This window comes from Gorilla gorilla, chromosome 1, assembly GCF_029281585.2.
Source record: "Gorilla gorilla gorilla isolate KB3781 chromosome 1, NHGRI_mGorGor1-v2.1_pri, whole genome shotgun sequence".
Taxonomy (NCBI): Eukaryota; Metazoa; Chordata; class Mammalia; order Primates; family Hominidae; genus Gorilla; species Gorilla gorilla.
In genome coordinates, this window is record NC_073224.2 from 213368240 (window position 1) to 213385013 (window position 16774).

General features: G+C 53.0%; 1 protein-coding gene across 3 annotated transcripts in view; it reads right to left on the reverse strand.

Annotated features, from left to right (window-relative positions):
* Positions 1 to 727: 727 nt before the first annotated feature.
* RPS6KA1 (ribosomal protein S6 kinase A1) overlaps positions 728 to 16774 on the reverse strand; it is a 42015-nt gene continuing 25968 nt past the window's right edge. For all 3 annotated transcript variants that reach the window (XM_004025240.5, XM_019013352.3, XM_004025239.4), the window contains 12 exons: positions 16665 to 16753; positions 15572 to 15636; positions 15202 to 15304; positions 13389 to 13519; positions 11463 to 11588; positions 11183 to 11272; positions 10654 to 10812; positions 4157 to 4318; positions 3842 to 3918; positions 3474 to 3591; positions 2398 to 2535; positions 728 to 1677 (listed from right to left, as the gene is read on the reverse strand). In XM_004025240.5, the coding sequence (XP_004025289.1) occupies positions 1555 to 1677; positions 2398 to 2535; positions 3474 to 3591; positions 3842 to 3918; positions 4157 to 4318; positions 10654 to 10812; positions 11183 to 11272; positions 11463 to 11588; positions 13389 to 13519; positions 15202 to 15304; positions 15572 to 15636; positions 16665 to 16753 (1381 nt within the window). In that variant the 3' untranslated portion in view covers positions 728 to 1554. The remainder of the gene's footprint in view (positions 1678 to 2397; positions 2536 to 3473; positions 3592 to 3841; positions 3919 to 4156; positions 4319 to 10653; positions 10813 to 11182; positions 11273 to 11462; positions 11589 to 13388; positions 13520 to 15201; positions 15305 to 15571; positions 15637 to 16664; positions 16754 to 16774) is intronic.

Sequence of the window (16774 nt, forward strand, 5' to 3'; positions counted from 1 at the left end):
TTTCCAGCCTCATCTTGGGCAAACGCCTGGCTCTGGGGTCATAGCTGTATCAGCCTCCTCTCATCCCTGAGCACACCGAGCCTGTTTCCCCCTCATGGCCTTTGTCCTGACTGCCCTCTGCCTACCAGTCTTGGCTGACCCCTTCTCACCATTCAGATCTCAGCTCCTGGGTTACCTCCCCAGAATGGCCTTCCCTGATCACCCAATATCTCACCCCAGTTTAATTCTGCATGTGTCTTATCAGTAGCTGACCATGGCTTGTTAAGTGTCCGTTTCCCCTACTGGGAAGTAAGATCCCTGGACCCAATGACCTTGTTCTTTACCTGGTTCACCAGCATCCAGAACAGGGCCAGAATGAGTGCTCAGAAAATACTGCATGAGAAAATGTCATTCCCCAACTTGAGCCTGTTTCCCCATCTATAAAACACGGATAATACAGAGCATCTACCTCACAGGGTTAAGATTAAATGAGATATTCATGTGAGGCCCAGGCATAGTGCCTGGCACTTGGTCACCATTGGCTAATAATACTGTTATCAATACCATAATGGAATCCCCTGGCAGGAACACGTGGGCCAGGCCAGCGGGATTCCCACACACTCCCCAGATGACCTGGTTCCAAGCAGCTGGGCTAACTGGCCCTGGCCCATTTTCTGTCACTGCCAATGTCTTCAACATCCGATAGCAGAGAGAGGGTAAATTCAGGGATGAAGAGTGGAGGAGAGCGTGCTTCAACTCAACAGTTTATTAGAAAGGCCATGGACAGATGAACCCTGAGTAACCAGCTGAGGAAGAAATGAAAAAGACCCTGTCCCTCATGGCCCGCCCACTGGCCTCCTGTGAACTCTGTCCTGTTGCCAACCCCAAATGAAGTCAGCCAAAAAGTGCTTTCCACATCCTCTCTCTGGGGCTGCCCAGCCTGACCGCAGGGGATCCACTGGCAGAGCCAAGGTGGATGCTGGTGCCTGAAGCTGGAAGCCAGCAGGACATGAGTCCCCTCCTGTAGCAGGAAGTGGTTCTAGAACTCCCAGCAGAACAGAACGGAAAAGGAGCTGATTGGGGATAGAATGAGTTCTGCTAAACAGCCAGATGCTCTGAGAGAGGTGACACTGGACTGTCTCGGAGGTGTGTGCAGATGGCTACAGATGGCCAATCGTGGGGGTCCCCAGGGTGGGATCCCAAAGCTGCTCTAAAGAGTCTCAGAGAGCCCCAGCGTGACTCAGTTCCCCTCCTGGGGCCGCAATGGCTGTTTCTGCTCCCAGAAAGGCAAATGGATCTTGTAAAAATCCATGGTGGTTGATGCCATTTTTTCCATAAAAAAAGAGTTTATACAGTGAATCGCTTTCCACCAGCAGAGCCTGAGCTGAGAAGAGTCCATCCTGGGGAAGGAGAAGGCACTTCTCACACCCTCATTAGGGGTGTTCTGGGCTGGCAGCTTCCCCAGCCCCTCGGGTTCCAGCTCCCTCTGGCCCTGTGGTTCCGGCCTGCTCCCTCTGGGAAGCATGCTGACTCCGTCAAGCTAGCACCGCCCTGTGGCCTGAATGCCCTGGTGCCTCACAGGGTGGTGGATGGCAACTTCCTCACTCGCCGCTGGGCCAGGATGGATGACTCGATGGGCTTCAGCTGGGGGGTGGGCTTGGAGCTGTTGAGTGCAGAGTACGTGGCAGCCATGGCTCCCTGAAAGAGAAGGGGGGAGGTCAGGTCACAATGGTGGGAGATGTAGTGGGGAGGGGATGCATGCCCCAAGGGTAGGCCAGCCCCTCTCAGTGTTCCACAGCCGACTTTTTTTGTTTTTGTTTTTGTTTTTTGTTTTTTTTTTTTGAGATACAGTCTCACTCTGTCACCCAGGCTGGAACGCAATGGCACAATCTTGGCTCACTGCAACCTCCGCCCCCAGGGTTCAAGCGATTCTCCTGTCTCAGCCTCCCAAATGGCTGGGATTACAGGCGCTTGCCACCACGCCTGGCTAATTTTTGTATTTTTAGTAGAGATGGGGTTTCACCATCTTGGTCAGGCTGGTCTTGAACTCCTGACCTCGTGATCCACCCACCTCAGCCTCCCAAAGTGCTGGGATTACAGGTGTAAGCCACCGTGCCCAGCCTAGCCCACTGTTAATCCAGCCTCAGTGGTCCTTTATGGTCATGGGTCCTGCCTCCCCCATCAGACTGGAGGGTTCAGAGGTCAGCAGCTGTGTCTTCCAGAGGATTGGGGGCTGTGAGTGCACCGTGACACTGTAGCGTGTTAGGCTCCCTGACGGCAGGGCTGTGTCTTCTTCTCCTATGTTCCACCTCATGGTGCTTGGTACAGACATGGCATTGCCTGGCTCTTCCACAAGTCCCTGACCATGCCACCTTGGGCTGACCCCCCAGATGCCCAGCAGCCCAAGGGTGGCCATACCTTCACAAGCTGTAGGTCCTGGTGGGACAGCTGGCTTTGGGGAAGCTTGTCTTTCTGGGTGACCCATGGATGCTGCAGAACCTGCTTAGCTGTGAGGCGCTGGTGGGGATCCACGTGTAGCATCTTGGACACCAGGTCCTGGGGACACAGTGGGCAAGGGGGTTGTGGGAGGGCTGCAGGGGAGCAGGCCCCTGATGGGGCACAGGAGGGCAACCATCTCCTGCTAGCTCCCGCCTGAACCCTTGCAGCAGCCCCTGGGGTCCATTCTCCACTCTGCTCCAGGGCTCCCCGCACACAGCCAAGTTTCCTGTCGCTGGGCCTTTGCTGCTCTAGGCCCTTCGTCCTGGAACACCCTTCCATTTCTCCTTTGCCTTCAAAAAGCCATGTGGGAAGGTGGGAAACGCCTCAGGTTCGGGCTCAGACAGATTCAGGTTCAAAACCTGCCTTCTGCACTCATCAAATGAGTGCCCTGGGCAAGTTCCTTCAACTCTCTGAGCCTCAGTTTCCCTGCTGAGAAATAGGAATAACCACTCCCTGCCTCACAGGATGATGTGAGGTGGCCGGCCGTACATAGAGGGTTCAACTCTGTCTGGCATACAGGTGCCCAATGACCAAAAACTGTTGCTAATACTGAAAGCTCACATGCTACTTCCTCCGAGGAGGCTCTGCTTGGCATGGCCAGTTGCTCTGCTCTGTGTCTCCACGGTCCACACCCCTGGCCAAGAGCATCCGCCTACCTGTGCCTCCAGGCATCTCTGCCCCTTGTGTGCAAACCTGTATCCCTCACTACACTAGGTTTCCACAAAGCCGGGACTGTGATGATGCAGCCCTCAGTGCCCCACAGGGTCCAGAATGAGAAGGGCCAATGAATGATCACCAGGTTACCCCAACAAGGTGCGGAGGTGGTGGTGGTCTGCCTGGGAATCTTCCGCTTGGAGAAATACAGCAACAGGGATTTGTGGAACATCCGCTTGGAGAAATGAGGCTGTTCATGAACTGCTGAAAAGCCCTAGGATGGGACCCTGCCTCCCTCCTCCAAATAAGCCCATAAGCCCACACAGGCCGTACAGACTCACCTTGGCTGTCTCTGAAACTGTGTTCCAATTTCCCCCACTGAGGGTAAACTTCCCACTGCCGATCCGGGTTAGGATTTCCTCTGGTGTGTCACTGGGACCGTTGGCAAATGGAGTGTATCTGCAGAAAAGCCCGCACGGTCTGGGTACAGACTCTGGCCTCCATACTGGGGCTGGGGCTGCGGTGGGAGACTATGTCTCCCCCTCAGATGGGGTACTCCCAAGGTAGAGCTCCTGGAGGCAGGAGCATGTCTCTATTTCCAGACCATCCTGGGGCGGGGCTGGCTGAGCCATTCCTATCAGACAAGCACCACTCAGCCCAAGTGCTAGGGCTGCAGGAGTGGGGAAGGGTCCAGGCCAGGGGCACTCACCCTGCCAGCATGGTGTAGAGCAGAATGCCCAGGCTCCAGATGTCGCAGCCTTCATCGTAGCCCTGGCGCTTCAGCACCTGGCAACAGGGCAGGGGAGGTGGTCAGTCTGGGGGGGCAGTAGAAAGTCGCCACAGATATTTCCTGCTACTCCCCTCAAGGGCAGGACAAGGGTCCCAGGCACAGGCTAGATCTTCCCTTGCCAGCTGGGCCAAGGTCACAGAGACTGGAGTCCCGGCTAATGTGGGGCCTCTGGGAGGGGGCACAAGGCCTCCAATTCCCCCTCACTCTTACAGCTGAGGAGGCTGGGCCACTCACCTCGGGCGCCACAAAGTTGGCTGTGTAGCAAGGTGTCATGAGGAGCCCATTCTCAGCCCGCAGCTGTTTGGCAAAACCAAAGTCACAGATGCGCAGGCACTCGGGATTCCCGGACTCGTCCACATACAGGATGTTGCTGGGCTTCAGGTCCCTGTGCACAACCTAGGGGCAGGAGGCTGGGGTCAGTTCTCAGTGTGGGGAGGCGGCTAGTGGCCCAGGTCAGCAGCCAGAGATTAGAAAGCTACACAGAGAGGGTGCAGAGGGACGGGTGCATGGACCTGGCATCCGAGAGAAGGGGAAGGGGCTGAAATGATGGTCTTATTGCTGCCGCTACTGACTCTGTGTAGGTGTCTACAGGTAGCTCTAAGTTAACCTGTCCAAAACTGAACTCTCAATTCTCCCCTAAAACCTACTCATCACATAATCTTACCTTGTGGCAACTCCATCCTTCCTGTTACTTAGGTCAAAATCTTAAAAGTCTTTTTTTTTTTTTTTTTTTTTTTTTTTTTTTGGGAGTCTTCCTCTGTCGCCCAGGCTGGAGTGCAGTGGCACGACCTCAGATCACTGCAGCCTCCGCCTCCTGGGTTCAAGCGATTCTCCTGCCTCAGCCTCCCAAGTAGCTGGGATTACAGGCACCCGCCGCCATGGCTGGCTGATTTTTGTATTTTTAGTAGAGATGGGGTTTCACCATGTTGGTCAGGCTGGTCTCAAACTCCTGACCTCAAGTGATCTGCCTGCCTCGGCCTCCCAAAGTGCTGGGATTACAGGCGTGAGCCACCATGCCTGGCCCTATTTTCCTTATCTTTAAAATCAAAGAATACACTGCTTTACTTTTATCTGTAGCACTTCCCACTACTTAACATAATATTTAATTTGTTTTCTGAGTCTGCCCACCGGCATGTAAGCTCCCTGAGTGTTTTGCTCACTGCTGTATCCCAGCACTTAAACTAGTTCCTAGTACATGGCAGGTATTCAATAAATATCTGTTGAATGAATGGATGAATGACACTTACTGCTGAGGCCATAAGCAAACAGCTTTCCTCTGGGCCCTGTTTGCTCATCTGTAACTTGAGGGGGCTGAACCACCCCACATTTCATTCTTCTCCTCCCCACACTCTGTAAGGCTTTTTTGTTTTGTTTTGTTTTGAGACAGGGTCTGTGTTGCCCAGGCTGGAGTACAGCAGCATGATTCATGGCTCACTGCAGCCTCAATCTCTGAGCTCAAGTGATCCTCCCACCTCGACCTCGCAAGTAGCTGGGACTAGAGGCATGTGTCACCACACCCAGCTAATTTTTAAAACATTTTTTGCAGAGACAGGGTCTCGCTATGTTGCCCAGGCTGCTCTTGAACCCCTGGGCTCAAGTGATCCTCCTGCCTGGGCCTCTCAAAGTGCTGGGATTAAAGGTGTGAGTAACTGTGCCTGGCCTGTACAATTCCATTCATAGTTAATCCTCTAACTATCAATTACCAATACCTCTCAGATCTCTAACCCTAGTCCAGAACTTTTCCTGAGTCTTGGCTCATAAATCCAACTGCCTACCACATGGCAACCACTGGATGTTCCACAGAGCCTCAAACTCAACACATCCCACACTAAACTCCTCATGTTCTCATCTTCCTGCTCCTCCTCCCCTAAGCTAATGGAACCTCCCTGGGCATTGTCAAAAAACCTTCAAAGGCTCCCTACCTGCAAGATAAAGCCCAAAGTCCCTACCCTAACATGGGAGGCACAGCCATCATCTGTTCCAGCCTCACTGTCCATTGCATACCTCAGGTGCCCTGAGCTCAGGCCACCAGGGGCTCCTTCGGTAACGATCATAACCCTATGTCTGTGGAATGCCCGTTCACCTTCAGCACCCAGTGCAGCGCCTAGCACAGAGCAAATGCTAAGTGAACTTTGTGCAATGAATGAACAAATCACACCTCTGAAACACAGAGACAGATACCTTGCAGGTTAGATTAGTAGAGTTTTGCAGGTTAGTTGGTTTTATTCAGATAGTCTTTTCATAGTCTCAGTTGATCTCCAAGCCCTCCAGCAATGCCCGTGGAGCCCGTGGAGAAGGTAGACATGGCCCAGCACAGTCCACCTCCATAGGGAGAAGAGTGCCAGGTAGATGAGGGGGAAAGGGCCACACTGTTAGGGTGGCCCCAGCAACACACTGTATCCAAGCCTTGGAGAAAGTCCCGTGGGCTCTCTCCTTCAAACACAATCGTATGCCCACAGCACAAGGCCAGGCCCCCAGGAATGTGGACTCTACCTAGAGGTCAGGGATGCTCAGCTTGGCTGAGGACACCAACTACCCTGCACAAGTGAAATCCCAGTTTACGAAGAATGTTACCAGTCGTGATCTCACTGGAGCCACCCACTGCACCTCGGTGGGTGGACAGGAATTATTAGCTCCATTTTACAGAGGAGAAAACCAAGGCTCTGAGAGGACAATTTTCTTTTTTTTTTTTGAGATAGAGTCTCGCCAGCAGCACAATCTTGGATCACTGCAACCTCCGTCTCCCAGGTTCAAGCAATTCTCACGTCTCAGCTTCCCAGGTGGCTGGAATTACAGGTGTGCACCACCATGCCTGGCTAATTTTTGTATCATAGAGACAGGGTTTCACCCTGTTGGCTAGGCTGGTTTTAAACTCTGGCCTCAAGTGATCTTCCCACCTTGGCCTCCCAAAGTGCTGGGATTACAGGTGTGAGCCACTACGCCCAGCCTGAGAGGACAATTGACTTGCATGTAGGTTAGAGGCAGAGCCAAGACCAGAACCCAGTTCTGACCTGAATTCCATAGTCTTTCCAGTTTAGTGTGGCACACATGACACTACTGGGACACAGGGATATGGAAGTTGACCTTTTTTTAAAATTAATTTATTTTTTTGAGATGGAGTTTTGCTTTTGTTGCCCAGGCTGGAGTGCAACGGCGTGATCTCGGCTCAGTGCAACCTCTGCCTCCCAGGCTCAAGCAATTCTCCTGCCTCAGCCTCCCGAGGAGCTGGTATTACAGGCATCTGCTACCATGCCCAGCTAATTCTTTGTATTTTTAGTAGAGATGGGGTTTCACCATGCTGGCCAGGCTGGTCTCGAACTGCTGACCTCAGGCAATCCACCTGCCTCAGCCTCCCAAAGTGCTGGGATTACAGGCGTGAGCCACCACGCCCGGCTCAAGTTGTTGACCTTTTTTCCTACCCTAATACAACATAGAGAAACTACAAATTCCTATAGGAAACTGTCTCACCACTGCCAGTGGCAGAATAGTAGGGATGGTGAGTGGGGGAGGGGAAGTACAGCTTTAAAAAGCCCCACAGGTGATTCTGATACCTGACCCTCAGGAGTGTATGTGGGGGGAGGAAAAGTATAGTCTCACATCTCACCGCATGGAAAATCACAACAGGCTGGGCAAGTAACGAGTGAAGCCAGGCAGAGTGGGAACCTCTAAGCAGTCCACAGAGGACAGCAGCTACCTGGCTCCAGCTGACAGTCGCTACATAGCAACTCGGACCCAGTGTTTTTAAAAGCAGCCAAATTACCAAACCTTACTAAACCATACCTCAAATCAAAAAACACCCCTTATCTTGCAGGCCAAACAAAATATATGTGTAGGCCAAATGCAGGCACTGGAGCAATAGGCCGTGACCTCCAGGGGAGTTGGGATTCCAGTCACAGGAAGGAGTCGGGCAGGCCAGGGTGTGAATCCTGGCTTTACTATCCACTCACAGCTGTGTGGTTTTGGGCATGACATTTAACATCTGTAGCCCTCAGTTTCCTCACTTGTAAAATGGGGCTGATAATAGTATTCAACCCCAGGCTTATAGAGAAGGACAGGAATATTTAGCAAAGGGCTTGGGAAATGACGGACATCACAGTAACCCCAGAACTGCCTTGGACTGAACCCCTCTATCATGCTGGATGTTAAGACACAGTGACTGCTTGGGAAGAAGCACTAGAGACCAGGCCAGGCATGGTGGCTCATGCACTTTGGGAGGCCGAGGCGGGCAGATCACAAGGTTGGGAGTTCAAGACCAGCCTGACCAACATGGAGAAACTCCGTCTCTACTAAAAATACAAAAGTTAGCCGGGCGTGGTGGCGTGCATCTGTAGTCCCAGCTACTCAGGAGGCTGAGGCAGGAGAATCTCCTAAACCTGGGAGGCGGAGGTTGCAGTGAGCTGAGACTGCGCCATTGTACTCCAGCCTGGGTGACAGAGCTAGACTCCGTCTCAAAAACAAACAAACAAACAAACAACAACAAAAAAAACCCTAGAGACCAGATGCTGTCCAAAGCAGCACAGGCTCTGGGTTGGGTGCAGTGGCTCACACCTGTAAATCTCAGCAGTTTGGGAGGCTGAGGTGGGAGAATCGCTTGAGCCCAGGAGTTTGAGGTCAGCTTGGGCAACATGGTAAGACCCTGTCTCTACAAAAAAAAATTTTTTAATTAGCCAGGTGTGGTGGCACACCTGTAGTCCTAGCTATGTGGGGTGCAGGTTGCCGAGGAGGGAGGATCACTTGAGCCTGGGAGGTCAAGGCTGCAGTGAGCCATGATCATGCCACTGTACTCCAGCTGGGGTGACAGAGTGAGACCCTGTCTCAAAAAAAAAAAAAAAAGAGTTAATATGTAAAGTGCACAGAACCCCGCCTGGCCTGTGGAAAGTGGCATATGGCATTAGCTGCCATTAGCAGCAGTGGCAGCAGCATCTTCAGGAGCAGCGTGAGAGGATGTGCATTTAGGCACCTGTGGCCAGCCAAAAAAGAGGCGAAGTTGTTCTAAGTGAATCACCTGGTTAAAGGGAGAAGCCCTCTATTATAGAGTCCACAACCTTATAGAAACAACATAGAGGGAACCTGGCGACTTAAGAAGACTCCACATATTAAATCATGAACTCCTGCCACATAGGATGCAAAGGAAAGACAACCAATTTTTAAAAATGGACAAAAGACTTGAAGAGGCATTTCATAAAAGAAGCTGTCCAAATGGCAATAAACATATGAAGAGGTCCTCAACTTCATTAAACATCAGAAAAATGCAAATTAAAACTACAATGAGCCGGGCGTGGTGGTTCATGCCTGTAATCCCAGCACTTTGGAAGGCTGAGGTGGGCGGATCACCTGGGGTCAGGAGTTCGAGAACAGCTTGGCCAACATGGTGAAACCCTGTCTCTACTAAAAATACAAAAAAATTAGCTGGGTGTGGTGGGTGCACGCCTGTAATCCCAGCTCCTCAGGAGGCTGAGGTAGGAGAATCACTTGAACCCAGGAGGCAGAGGTTGCAGTGAGCCGAGATCGCACCACTGCACTCCAGCCTGGGCGACAGAGCGAGACTCTATCTCCAAAAAAAAAAAAAAAAAAAAAAGGACAATGTGTCTATGGACCGGGAACTATGTGAAAACAAGTTAACAACCTCATACACCAAGACCTGGACTCAGCCAGGTGGATTCATAGCCTGCATTCTTAACCCCCATGTTGTCTGATCAGATGCACCCTAAAACATTATCTCATGCAGAGAGAAGCTAATGCTACTGTTTTGGGCTTTAATCCACTGTAATGAACTTTCCTACCTCACCATCATCTAGTGCTCACCTGCCTTGTGCAGTAATAAAGGCCAGACTCTGCCATTTGGACCTACACCTCTTCTGCAGTCCCTGCTACGTTTCCAGCAGAATTTCCTCCTGCATCCATTTCCTCTGCCTTAGCAACTGAACCCACAGTCAAATTCACCTCCCTGAAGCCTTGCAGCTCCCCTACGGTGACCCTGCCACTTCCTAACTCAAAAGCCACTCCCCACCTAAATTCTTCAGTCTGAAATTCTTCCATTCTTCCCGGGCTATGTGATATTGAGCAAATGAACTTTCATCTCTGAGCTCCGGTCTTCTTACCTGTGAAGTGGGGCCAGTAACAGCATCTATCTCAGAGTTGTTGTGAAAATCAATTGAGATAATGTAAATCTTATTTATGTATTTATTTATTAGATGAAGTTTTGCTCTGTTGCCCAGGCTGCAGTGCAATGGTGTGATCTTGGCTCACTGCAACCTCCGCCTCCCGGGTTCAAGCCATTCTCCTGCCTCAGCCTCCCAAGTAGCTGAGATTACAGGTGCCCGCCACCACACCCGGCTAATTTTTTTGTATTTTAGTAGAGACGGAGTTTCACCATGTTGGCCAGGCTGGTGTCAAACTCCTGACCTCAAGTGATCCACCTGCCTTGCCCTCCCAAGTTGCTGGGATTACAGGCGTGAGCCACCATGCCTGGTCTGGAAACTTCATCTTATGCTAAACTTTACCATGGTGCCTGGCACACAGTAGATACTGAATAACTTTCCATACCTTCCCTTTCACAATTGGCCACATCTCTCCCTCCTTCCTTTGCACACATCCACCCACCCAGCCCTAGTGTCCCCTCAGTTTGGCTAGCTGGAGGCTGCCATTCCTGGGCCAGCAGGTGGTTCATGTTCTCTGCTGATGATATGACCCTTGGCATCCCCCTACTGCCTCCCCGAATTCAGACTCACCCCCTGTGAGTGCAGATACTCCACAGTTTTGCCAATGGTGTGCAGGACAAAGCTGGCCTCCCGCTCTGAGAAGAACTTCTGCCGCAGGATCTTGTCCAGCAGCTCCCCACCCCGCATCAGCTCTGTCACCAGGTACACGTGTTTGCCATCATCATACACCTGCCGAAGACCTCACCATCAGGCTCTTCTCCCCAGTGTCAGGCCTGAGCCCCGTGGTCAGCAGCGCCCCAGAGCAGGGAAGAATGACATGAGCCTTGGGCAGGTGTTCTGCTTGCTCTTCAGTGGCCCTGCCTTCCCCAAAAGGAGGATGCTGACACTGGTCTCCTGATACGCAAGAAGGTCCTCAGAAAATGTCTGAGTCTGAAGGAGGGCCCTTGGGGTATGGGCAGACTGAAGGGACCAAGGGACCTCCTTCCCCTCCACATGACCACTGGAAAGAGGATGAGAAGTCAAAGGAATGGCAATCCTGAGACAAATCCTGAGAGTTGAGTTCCTGGTCCCCACCCCAGTCTTAAGGACCCCCACTCACATCTTTCAGAGTGATGATGTTGGGGTGCTGGCCGTACCGCAGAAGAATCTCAATCTCTTCTGAAGGATCCCGCTTGCTCTTATCAATGACCTGAAGAAAGGGGGTGCATATGGCAGTGTCAGGGTGACAGGGTCCAGGGTCCTTTCTGGCCACGGAGCAGGCCAGGTCTCGGCCACACACCTTTCATACATCTGCAGAGCTCAGGCACCACCCCTCCCCACCAGACGGGGACCTGCCCCCAACCCAGCAGCCTTGGCCGAGACGTGGTCAGGAGGCCCACCTTGACAGCATACTCCATGTTGGTGGCCTTGTGGACACAGCGCTTGCACTCAGAGTAGGAGCCCACACCAATTGTCTCCTTTACCACGTAGCCGTCACTAAAAACCAGGTTCTTCCCATGGAGTTGCTGTAGGAGACCAAAAATTGTGGCTGACCCCTGGCTCTAGAGTGCTAGGGGTCATCCCCCAGGACCCAAGGTCTTGGCTCAGTAGAGACAGCACCAGGGAAGGGCCAGGAGACTTGGGGTAGAGTGTTGGCCATGTGACCGCAGGTGACAGCCTGCCCCTCTCTGGGCCTCAGTTTTCTACTCTATATAATGGGCATACTCGCTGGCTCCCAGCCTGCCTGGACTGCAGCCTGTGGTCAGAGGGCAGTGTAGGGAGTGGGAAACAGGGTCACAACACACATGGAGAGGACTTTAGTTCTGAAAAGTCTGGGCAGGCCTGGGAGGGACGCAGGAGCCCTGAGCTGAGTTCCAGCTGTGCCACTAAGTACAGCTTTGAGTGACCTGCCTCCCTTTCTGGGGTGTCACAGCTCAACTCATGGGGTGTCTCAAGGTTCTGGGACATTAGCCATAGCAATGCTGAATGGTGCTTAGTGTGTGCTGTGTGCCAGGCACTATTCTAAGCACTTTCATCAGGTGACTGCATGCCGCACCGCCAGCCCTGGCTTGCGCGTGCGGTCCTTGCATCCAGTCTGATTTAATATTTGTCCTGGACTAAGATGTACCAGTTTGGAAAATAAATTACATAGTCACCTTAACTTTATTTTTTATTTTATTTATTTATTTTTTGAGACAGAGTCTTGCGCCGTTGCCCAGGCTGGAGTGCAGTGGTGCGTTCTCAGCTCACTGCAACCTCTGCCTCCCAAGTAGCTGGGACTATAGGCACCCGCCAACACGCCCAGCTGATTTTTGTATTTTTAGAGACGGGGTTTTGCCATGTTGGCCAGATGGGTCTGTTTAAATTCCTGGCCTCAAGCAATGCACCCTTCTTGGCCTCCCAAAGTGCTGGGATTACAGGCATGAACCACCGTGCCCAGCCCACATGAACTTTACATGTATTAACTCTAGTAATCCTCATAACAGCTCTATGGAGGAAGCTTCTATCATTTCCCCCATTTACAGATGAGGAAACTGAGGCACGAGGAAGGGAGTATCTCATCCAAAGTCCATTATCTGGTCAGGTGCTCATGTCTGTAATCTCAGCACCTTGGGAGGCTGAGGTGGGCGGATCACTTGAGGTCAGGAGTTTGACACCAGCCTAGCCAACATGGTAAAATCCCGTCTCTACTAAAAATACAAAAAAAAAAAAAAAAAAAAAAAAAAAAATTAGCTGGGTGTGGTGGTGTATATCTGTAGTCCCAGCTATTCAGGAGACTGAGGCAGGAGAATTTTTTGAACCTGGGAGGTGGAGGCTGTAGTGAGCTGAGATTGTGCCACTGCACTCCAGCCTGGGCAACAGAGCAAGACTACGTCTCAAAAACAAACAAACAAAAAACCCCAAAGTCCATTATCTTGTGAATCTGGAACCCATGCAATGAGCTCCACAGTCTACATTCTTGCCTCTCAACCTGAAACTTTCATGAGGCAGTAGAAGTGTACAAATGGGGAACAAGTGTGATGAGATCCAAGTCCTTCGCTACCCTTATGCCGGAGACACGACAGTCACTCGGCACCACCACCCTGGGCACCTCCTGACATGTACCCAGACCCTGGCTCTGTGCTGGGAAATGTATACCCATGTCATCATCCAATTATCAGGGCCACTGTGTGAGGTGGGCCTTACTGTCCCTGTTTTATGTTGGAGGCCCTACTGGTCCCACAGCGGCATGAGGGTATGAACCTGGTTCTGTCCAACTCAGAGCCTGTGTACTCAGCCATTCTTTAGAAAAGGATAATGGAGCAGCAGCCCCCTGCCCCCCTCACCTGTACCACCGAGTGCAGGGGTGCTTGTGGGGCACGAGGCTTGCCGTCGTCTTCCATCAGGCCAGTGGCCACGAAGCTGAAGCCCCGGAACAGCTGATGGGCCCCAGCGCTGGGGGGGATGCCTGGGGAATCTGTACGGATGGGAGGAGAATGTGAGGGTACCTGAGGAGGTCCCCCTCGACCCTGAGGCAGCCCAGCAAAGGGGGAGCACAGGGCCTCCAGACCTGCCTCAGGGGCTGGCCGTGGCGGGAGCCTGCAGAGGGCCTGTCTATCACAGGCCTTGGCCCAACTGCTCATATGTGTTTATTAGACCAGTCCAGTCCTGTTGCATGAGGAACAAAAAAGACTCTCACATCCACCTCCATCCCAGGCCAAGACAGTTCATCCCTTCCTGGATGCTTCCTCCCCAGCTTCCCCGTCTTACGTCAGCCCCTTCAGGTCCATCTCTGCGCAGCAGCCAGAGGGAAGGTTCCAACCACAAATCTGCCACCCTGCCCACACCTTTCAAAGGTTCCCGTCTGCCTTCAGGAGTAAGTCCAGCTCCTGAGTCTGGCAATTGAGGGCCTTGTGATCCTCGCCTCCTCTCTCTCTATACCACAGCTGAGCCACGTTGGACTTCTCAGATCCTTAGAGGGATCTCTGAGCCCTTCCACACACTGTTCCCTTTAACTAGATAATCCACTCCTTGCCTATCCTTCAAGACTCAACTCGCACGCTCCCTCCTCTGAGAAGCCTTGCCTGATGCTGCTCCTCCGGCCCCTGACTCCTACAAAGCTGCACTTGTCACGCTGCCCAGCGGACTGCTTGGAGAAGTGCTGTCTCTGTCATCAGAGGCGTGCAAGTGCAGTGAGAAAAGCACCCCCTTGTGGATCACCTGAGGTCAGGAGTTCAAGACCAGCCTGGCCAACATGGTGAAACCCTGTCTCTACTAAAAATACAAAAATTAGCCAGGCGTGCTGACACATGCCTGTAATCCCAGCTACTCGGGAGGCTGAGGCAGGAGAATCTCTTGAACCCAGGAGGTGGAGGTTGCAGTAAGCTGAGATCACGCCATTGCATTCCAGCCTGGGCAACAGAGCGAGACTCCATCTTGAAAAGAGGAGAGGAGAGGGAAGGGAAGGAGAGGGAAGGGGAGGGGAGGGGAGGGGAGGAGAGGAGAGAAGAAAAGCACCCCCTCTCCTAAAACATGCCCTTATAGGAGGTTTCCCAGAGCATTCCACCCCACACCCACTGTCAATATCTGGCCAAAAAGTTAGGATTCACCAGGTTCCCTCCCAGAAGCTCCCTCACTGGCTTCTTGTAGCAACCCCAGGGAATGAGTGGGTTTGTGGCTGTGCCCTTGTTCCAGATAAGTACATGGAGGCCCGGCAGTCAGGGCAGCCAAAGCTGATTCCCATGCCTGTCCCTGACCTATGGGCACTGTCACCTCTGCTCAGCCACCACACAGTGTGGCTGGGTCAGATTCTTTCTCCCTGACGTGATGGTAAGCCTGATGTGTTTGGTCTTCCCAGTGGGCTGGAAGGTGCCCCGGGCAGGGGTCCTGGCTTTTCTACTGTGGCCTTCACCACCCACACATCCCCACTCCCACTCTCTCACCAGACACAAAGAGACCCACAGAGCCCCATAGTGAGAGAGTCGGGTGGAGTGAGACAGGGACAAAGTCAGTCCCACGGAGCCAGAAACTCACCCGCCTGCCCACCCGCATACCTCGGCCTGTCAGTGTCCCTGACTATCTCTGTCCCCCAAGCTGCCACCGACTCCCAGCTTCCCTCCTGTACCAGCCCAAGACAGACAAAACAGATAAGGGACGCACCCTTGGGTGTGCGGGACGTGAACTCGGTGTCAAAGTAGAAGGTGTCATCAGGCTGAGCCACTGCTGGCTTGAAGGGTGGCTTGATCTCACGACGGTATAGCTTCTGCACAGTGGGGTGGGCACTCTGGTCACCACGGCATCCTCAACAGCCCACCAGGAGCCCCATGCAGGAGGAGGTGCTGGGCTTGGAACATAGGCCATATTGCCCAGCTCTCAGAATTGCTTGCCCTCAGGAGGCCAGCCCTTGTCTTCAAGGGCAGGCTGTGACCCTCTGCTCCTGCGTCTGGGGCCCTCGCTGGCAGAGGCTCCCCTCCCACCACCCTTCCTGTGGCCAAGATGGCAGAGCCCTGGTGTGGGTGGACACACTCACATTCCAGTCAATGGTGGAGTAGAAGACATGCCGCTTGATTTCCTCTGCCCCATCAGGGCCGGAGCCTGAAAGAGCCCAAATGAAGGGTCTGTCCCTGGCTGGCACAAGTCCCAGATATTACCCTGCCCACCAAGCAGCCTCACAGGGCTCTGGGACCAGCTGCTGGAGCAGAGGGGAAAATGGGCTCACTCAGCCTCAAATCTACCCAGCCATCACCCTAAGGCCTGTCACCTACTCAGCATTTTCCACTTTCTGGAGCTTCTGATGAAGAAATTCCAATGTACCAGTGGGAGGAGGAAGGCCCAGAGACTTTAGGCAACTTCTCCAAGGCCACACAGTTAGAACAGAAGCTGAGCTTGTTCTGAGACCTACAGAGAGCCCCACCTCATTCCAAGGCAAGCCTCATCTCTGTTCCTCTTATCCCATTGACCTTTTCAACCATAGGACAGGCTGTCACTCCATTCGATCCCAGGGGCCTTGACTGGACCTTACACAGCTGGTCATGGACCAGATGAACCCAGGAGCCAGGGAAGCCAGCACACACTGGACACCTACTACATGCTGGCATGTTCACACAACCTCATTTCATCAACAGAGCCCTGAAGCAAGCTTGGGATCATCATCTCCCATTGAGACGAGGAACCTGCAGTGCAGAGAGGTGAAGTCACCTGCCCGGGGTCATTTAGTTCATAAGTGGCCTCATTCGTTTAACAAATATTTATAGAGGGACTGTTTTGTGCCAGGCAGTGGGGACCTGACACAGAGCCGGGATTGGGACCTACGCCTTCTGACTCCTGAGCTCATGCTATTTCTCTTGTGCCAGCAGCCTTGGCGGAGAAGCTGTGTGGGGGCCTCTGTCCTTGTCCCCAGAGAGAGTAGGGATGACTCAGTTCCTGCCTTCCCCCTACACACAGGTCAACTCCCCCCTCCACAACACCACACATGGAGCCAGAAGGCAGGGTGGCCCGCGGCATTGTCTGCCCACACAAAGGACAACGGCCCCTTTCAGCCCAGATGTGGCCCTGTGGCCTAGGCTGCAGCTGTACCCGGCTCCCCATCGCCACATCCCCTCCCCTGAGCTGGGGCTGCTTACCGAGCCGGTTGGCAGGATTCCGCTTGAACAGGGCCCGCAAGAGGCTCTGGGCTTCAGTGCTCAGAAACTGGGGCATGCCTAGCTTCGCCCTGAAACAGCCCCCGGGACTC